This window comes from Haplochromis burtoni, unplaced genomic scaffold (assembly GCF_018398535.1).
Source record: "Haplochromis burtoni strain Fernald_Lab_line unplaced genomic scaffold, NCSU_Asbu1 Contig_130, whole genome shotgun sequence".
Lineage (NCBI taxonomy): Eukaryota > Metazoa > Chordata > Actinopteri > Cichliformes > Cichlidae > Haplochromis > Haplochromis burtoni.
Genome location: NW_024582491.1, coordinates 1,694,981 through 1,702,727, shown reverse-complemented (window position 1 = coordinate 1,702,727; position 7,747 = coordinate 1,694,981). Strand labels below are relative to the sequence as shown.

Below are 7,747 nucleotides of genomic sequence, written 5' to 3'. Positions count from 1 at the left end.
ATGTTGTAAACCTGCTCAACATTTGGCAATAAAACCCTTTCTGATTCTGATTCTGATTCTGAGTGACATACCAATGACTGCATCTTTGGTCAAAGGTGGTAAATACACTTTAAGTTTAGAAAAATTTCTTAAAGTGCTGTTGCAGACAATGTGAGATGATTTGAAGGTTCAGAGGTGCCAGTTAAATGGTTGTGAGGCTGTTGAAAGTTCACGAACGAACACTGAGCAGCAGGCGTTTAAGAATTGCAAACCAAACTAGTGAAACTTAACCAAACATGACTAATATTTTGGAAAACGAGAGACCGAATGTAAAGGGAAACCGAGTACTTAGCCCAAATAGAGTCAAGGATATTTAGACCTGGTCTAAAATGTGGTCAGCCTCAACTGACTAAAACACCCAGAGATCCACCCAGACACCGGACTGTGTGTGACCTGTGTGACTCACCAGGTCAGGATTTAGTTCCCTTTAGAATCAAATGGACTTCCAAAGACCATTGGTTTGGAGGCAGCAGAACAGAGAAAAGCAAACTGCAGCAAAATGTAGCACAAATGACACTTTATTAGAGAATAATACCCAGTGTTTGACAGGTTGGGAAGAACACTTTGTTATTAAGCATAAGAATACTGACATCCAGGGATAGATTATTTGCTAATTATTTGTGCATCATTTCTGGTGTCAGATGGGCAAGCAGAAATGAGTTTGCAGTGATTAGTATCTCATTACACAGCAACTGTGAGATCCTGGGAGCCTTCCTTTCCGGGGTTGGAGTCAGACTGCAGCTGTTGTGAGTTCGGTTTCATGAGGTCTGGACCCAATCCCAGAGCCTTGTTTTTCATTTTTCATGGTTTCAACATGATGCCCTCCCACCCCCTGCACCCCAGCTATTTTTTGAGCATAAAAGAGTAAAAAAATATTGTTATTTTGGTGTTCTTTGCTCTGAGGTTGCAAATAATGGCTTGTTAGCGGAAGCTGATTTGTTTGTTTTTAGACACGATCGTCATTTGAGTGCCAAAGTGGGCATTTTTCCTCCCGCCAAGGCTCCATAAAAGCAATTCTTTCCCACTGTCAGCATTATTGGTGCCAGCGTACAAGGCTCAAAGCTCGGGTGGAAATTCAAGCTCAGTGGTTTTGGGGTGTAATGACCTCATACCAGGATGCTTTTGCACTTTCTAGTAAGGTTAACTCAGCCACCTGTCACACTCAGTTTCCCTCTCCCTCTCTTTCCTTTTCTTCTTTATCTTAAAATTTTCATATATCATCATACGTACCTTTCAAGATTTTGAAAATGACAAATACTGGTACATACAAGTGGCTGTAAAGAAGGATGTGGTTTACTTGCAGCTCAGTTTAGGGTCTGCAGTCCATGTCTGATCTGTGAGTTGTGCTTGTGTTTTGCAGAAGTAAAGGATTACGAGCCGGCGTACGGCTCGAAAGTGCGAGAGCACCCCTGTGTGGAGAGCATGAAGGATAATGTGCTGAGAGACAGAGGGAGGCCTGAGATCCCCGACAGCTGGCTCAGGCACCAGGTGAGTGCGTTAGACTGCAGTACTAATCAAAATTTTAGATGCAGCTTTCTACAATGTAGAACAAAATTAAAATTAAAATTAAAATAACACAATCAATCAATTGAGTGTGAACACTCAAATAAGTTTCATATTTTACAATAGTAAATATGTATCTATTGTCACGATTTTTTGCACACATAATTTTATATAACACAAGTGTACATTTTGAATGTAATAGTATGTTTAACTAATTTATACGATAATGTATCCCCTTTTGTACATTGTACTTGTTGTAGTTTATTTATTTTTCTATGCTTATTATTATTTTTCTTTGGTTTAGTTTACCTGTGTGATGGACTCATAGCTAATAAGCACAATGGAGTGAGAACAAGTTTAAAAAACTAACTTTTGCAGTAAAACAGTAAAAGCCAGCCTTTGACACTTGAAAACATTTTTCAGCATAGGCTGTGGCTCGTCTCTTTGCTCTTTAAACAGTTTTGCATTTAACACTTTCCCCTATATTCAATCAATCTTTTTGGTAAATCCTAATCATAAATTGCTTTGCTTGTTTGTGTGAAGACAGCAGAGACATGTTAATGCTGACATAAATGCCAGTCACATAAGTGGAAGTTTCAATTCAGCGCCAAATCACAATAACAGTTGCCACAAGGATCTTTATATTGTAAGGTAGACCCTACAATAATACATACAGGGAAAAAATCCAACAATCATATGACCCTTGTGAGCAAACACTTTGGCGACAGTGGGAAGGAAAAACTCCCTTTTAACAGGAAGAAACCTCCGGCAGAATCAGGCTCAGGGAGGGGCGGGGCCATCTGCTGTGACCGGTTGGGGTGAGAGAAGAAAGGCAGGAAAAAAAGAGCATTGCTCTCTAACAAATGTGATGCAATAAAGTTGAAGTACAATAAATACTACAACCTTTTTAGTCACGGCGGTTCCAGGCAGCCTCTTTGCTGACTGTGCTACAGTCAGCCACCTTCTAAATACGGAGACAGGTTTGGTTTTAATAACAGTTTAGTCCCAGTAGAGGTGCCTCCAACTTTACTCTGCTCACTGTAAAATGGCAATTAGCTAAACTTTGGTTTAATGAGGTGAAAGCTGCCTTATGCATTTGTAACATCTAAAACCGACTGAGTTCACTGCTTCTAAATAATGAAAGTGTTGCTTTTAATTTGCTTTTTAACTTCAGTGCTTGTACATTTATAACTTCTCTTAGAACCACTATAACTGGTTTGATTTCATGTGTAAGAAGTTTTAACTAAACTAACCAAGTCTCAGCATTCCGTGACTATCTTGGAATTATCTGACTTTTATTTCAGTGGTCACTGGGATATAAAAACTACATATATAGAATAGTTTTATTTCTGCACTCATCTTTGCTTTTGTAGAATTCTCCTAGCACTCTCTCTCTTTTAAAAGGTTTCTATCTGATAACACATGCTCTCTGCCTCCCTCTACAGGGCATGGCAGTGATGTGCGCCACCATTAAGGAATGCTGGGACCACGATCCCGAGGCCCGCCTCACTGCACACTGCATTGCCGAACGCATCTCTGAGCTGGAAGACGAGATGGGCAAGCTGTCCAGCCGGAGCTCCTCGGCGGAGAAGATTGTAGAGGAACTAAAGATCCCAGTAGAGGTGGAGATCCCAGAGGAGGAAGTGAAAATTACAGAAATACAAAACATCATAGCTGTGGACTGCTCCATTAGCGACAAGAAGTGAGAAAAATGCCACTTCCTGGGATGGGACTGAGGACTAAACTCTGAATAGTGTCCTGGAGCTCAGCTCTTGTAGGACTTTAAGCCAAGCCGAGTGTGAGTCGCAGCGTCATCTGCCATTGTAGCCCAGCAAAGATCAACTTTTGGATGCTTTTGGTCTTCGCCACATTTAAGATGTGGCTCGACATAATCAGCTGATAGCTACAGAACCAAAAAAGATAACTGGAAGCTTCTCGAGATACGCTGAGCGTGGCGAGTCTGACGGGCTTCTCTTCAAGGTCTCTCCACGAGAAACAAACTGGGCAATACATCCTATACCAAAGATATTCAGTGTGCACTTTACCACCTACTACTTATTACAGATGTTTTTATGTACTCTAACGTGCCTTTTGCCTGAAAGTGCCTTTGTCTGTTCAACTTTGAGCCAAACTGTCAGCAGCGCCTTAACACTAATGATGCTACAGATTCCATCCTCACCAGCAGGAAATTAAAGGAATATATGTCTGTGGGTGTGTGAATGTATGTGTGTGTTCTCTTTTTCTTTCTACCAAGCTATGCCTTAACTTTGTTTTCCAGATAAGCAAGCACGTTGTACACAGAGACATAAACTGTAATACAGATGACAAATCAAAGCTAAAAGGGAAAGTCTTCCTTCTACAGCGCTTATGCAGAGATCAAAAGACTATATAAAGATGTATTTTTTACAACTGTGTATGTTTTCTGTCTGTATCACCAGGAAACTGAGTGTGCCAAAGATCGTTTATCCCGCTTTTCAATAGAATATGTACCATATGTAAGATATTGTAAATCTTTTAAGAATTAAATATATCTGTATGCTGATTCTGTTGACACTGATTTTTTTTTTTTTTTTCAAAACAGTTAATTGAAACTGTGTCATGTTTCCTTTTTATGACTGTTTTGTTCACATCTAACATCACTTCTAACTCCAACTGTATCATTAGTTTATGAGACTTCTACATCATCAGTGTCATTTCTCTGGCCATAACACACTTATATGTTTTTGTTTGCTTAAGATCAAAAGCTGTAAGCAATAAACTACACAAAACATGCCAGATGTAGCAAAAAACTATAAATCAAATATGTAAATTTATGTTAAATTTTTTGGGGTCAGAAGTACAATAAATGTAATTTTAGTGGTTTAGGCTTTAATGTATTTGGATCAGGTAAGTGAAACTAAAATGATTTAAAAGTGAAAGCTGCATTTATTCATGTTTGACCAGTTAGAGGCAGCAGAGCAATCCCCACCTCACAAAGTTATGGTAACTACATTAGTTATCAGCTGACCTATTTAGATACAGAGCTACTTATCTGTTTGTTTCGCTTTCAGCTTGACTTTGTCCTCCACAACTGAGGAAATATCTGCTCTTTAGTTGCTAACTGCAAAGGCTGCAAAGCTTTATCAATCATTCCATTTATATATGCATGCAATGCCGAGATGCTGAGGTTTTCTGCAATTGACAATACAAGGATTCCCTTTCATATACTATAAAGAAATCTAATCCACTGCACATGCATCAGTATAAACAAATGGATTAACAGTGGTCAGTGTTGGGGAGTAACGGAATACATGTACTGCCGTTACGTATTTAAAATACAAAATATGAGTAACAGTATTCCGTTACAGTTACCATTTAAAAAGGTGGTACTTAGAATACAGTTACTTTGTTGAAATAAATGGATTACACGGCAGTATTTTCCTGTTTCACATTGTCGCGGGTCAGGACTGTTTAGGTTTTGTTTGACAGCTACGTTCTGTTGTTCCAGGCAGCAGCGTTACGGTTACCATGGTTACAGGATGACGCGCGCTACTGTGTGTTTCCTGGGTGAGAGAGCGCCTTTTTGTTGTTATTGTTGTTGTGCTAAGCTAATAGGCAGAATGCTACAGGCATAGCGCTAAAGAATGTAGCCTGATGGGCAGTGTAGTCTGTGCTGCAGGGAGAATGGACTGCCATACCCGTTATGTGTCTGTGAGCGAGGGAGGGAGAAAAAGGAAAAGTACGAGCTGTCATCAAGCAGAAACGGGAGCTGGAAGCATGTAAATATAATAATAACCACTGCAGCCAAAAAGAGTGCCGTTGTAAGTAAGCTATTAAGACTCGACTGTACGCTGTGTTCGTGTTTTCGTCCGAAACAATAAGTTCCGTTGGAGCAACAGATTCCCATGATGCATGAGTATTTTATCCAGTCTTCCTTCTCTCCCCAGCTGGTCCTGGCAGATGTCCCCGCCCCTCCCTGAGCCTGGTTCTGCCAGAGGTTTCATCCTGTTAAAAGGGAGTTTTTCCTTCCCACTGTTGCCAAAGTGTTTGCTCGGGTCATATGATTGTTGGGTTTTTCTCTGTATGTACTGTATTATTGTAGGGTCTAGCTGATATAAAGCACTTTGAGGCGACTGTTGTTGTGATGTGGCACTGTAAAAATAACATTGAATTGAATTGAATAGGATAGAAACACTGTTGGGAAAAATTCCATAGGAATTTAACAGGCTATATTAAATTTCCTCATTTATTTCAGGATTTTTAATCACACAATGGGCCTACATATGATATTGTTCTGAAGTTGTGTTTTTTTAATTTAGTGAAACAACCTGCAGAACAAACGGATGTCTTACAATTTTGTGTTATTCAAAGGTTACATCAAATTACCAGGAAGTGTACCGCAAAAGTGTTTAGTTTGTATTACTGTGGTAACGTTAACAGTGATGTAATATATTGGACTAGTGCTGAGCAGCAGCGGTGTTCATGTCAGTGTCACAGAGTCATTAAATTCCACCTTTATATACACTTTGTCATCTGTAGGGCTTGGAGAATCGCCACGATAGCTCTTGTAACATCGATTGAATTTGGTTTGCTAAATCCACAAAGAGCAGCAGCACACTGGTCAGCCTTGTATACAAAGAAAACATCCTGGAGCTCACAGTAGAAATTATTGTGACTTGTATAGAAGTTTTCATCACCTAATCTGTCTTTGTCACTTAGTCACATCTTGTTTTTGTGTCACACTGTTTTCTATTCTTGAGAGTAATTTGTGTGAAAAGAAATCAAGCATAATTTAAAATTGCACGCTAAGAATTCTTTTCCATTCACTTCATAAGACTTTATATTGTCCCTTTCCAGACTATTCGTAGCTGTACTACATTTCATTTTTTTTGTGCTGTAATGCTGCTGTGGTTACTGCTCCTGACAAGGTGTCAGGAGCTGAGAAAAAAGCAGTTTTCACATGCAAATGCAGAGTAGGTCCAGTGTTGATCCACTTTTAGCTCTAGTTTTGATCTTCACCCCGTCTTATTTGACTCTTTAACTTCTAAATGCTCCACTAAATCCATCTAGTAGAATCTAACTATGTCTGTATGTTTGCTTATTAGAGGCTTTCACTGAAAACAGGTGAAAGAATCAAAGAATTTTGGATGGAAAAACAGCAAAATATACGTCCCAGAATACAAAATGAATGAACTGAAAGATGCTATCAAGTTCTGCAAACTTAATTCAAACTAAAGAGCTGTGTGATCATTTCCTTTTCCTATTTACATTTAAACTACTCATTTGATCCATTTTTATTATAAAATTAGAATAAGTAGTGGTTCAGGTTCTGTTTTTTTACGTTTGACTTGAATTCAGGCCCCAGAGCTGTAGCTTAAGATCTATTTTGTGATTATTTTAAATAGCACACTCTGATTTGGAGCACAGCTGCTGTTGCTGTTACTGGAACTTTGTTTTTTGTAGTGCAAGCCCTGCTTTACCTTTAAATACACAGTTACAGTGACTGAGAGCAGTCAGCAGCTTCCAAGCAGCCGAGGGTTGAGGGTCAGTTGAGCAGACCAGCTGTTTTTAGTGCAAGAGGCTTTTGGGGGCAGTGTGGAAATGGTTTTAGTGGGATGTCAGACACAAAGTGTGTGAGTGTGGTGCAGACATTCCTCTGGTGATTTTATATCAGGAAAAAAAGTAATGACAGGCTTGCGATTCCCATGAACCAGAGAACAGAGGGTACCACATCACAAGTAGTCATATAAACACACGTGCTTACATGTTTCTGTCCCTCCAAAGGACCTAACCAAAACGTCACCCCAACCTAAACATAAATCTTCTAAGCCTCCAAAGATTACGTCATTTACGATTTTCTTTTTGCCCTCAATATAATGCTATGTAAACAGATTCATGTTGAGGCGACAAGTGTACAAAGAAACACATGTACATGCCTACAAAAATTCGGGTAACCTGGGGTTATTAAATATTTTAAAATTATAACTTGCATAAAATAATGGCATTAATCTGTCTTACAGGTTCCTATATCTTTAACTCTTTGCCTGCCTCTTGAAGCATGTATTTGCATCAGACATTAGTGGAGGTGATCTCTACTGATATATACAGTGGGGCAAAAAAGTATTTAGTCAGCCACCGACTGTGCAAGTTCCCCCACTTAAAATGATGACAGAGGTCAGTAATTTGCACCAGAGGTACACTTCAACTGTGAGAGACAGAATGTGAA

The 7,747-nt window shown here is 39.3% G+C and overlaps 1 protein-coding gene across 1 annotated transcript; it reads left to right on the top strand.

The window, feature by feature from the left end:
• Nucleotides 1-1,399: 1,399 nt before the first annotated feature.
• LOC102310260 (TGF-beta receptor type-2) lies at nucleotides 1,400-4,314 on the top strand (the record flags this gene model as incomplete). The annotated part of the gene is given in 2 exon segments (XM_005930206.3): nucleotides 1,400-1,527; nucleotides 2,988-4,314. Coding segments are annotated over 2 exon segments (389 nt in total), but the record flags the coding sequence as incomplete, so codon positions are not given.
• Nucleotides 4,315-7,747: the final 3,433 nt, after the last annotated feature.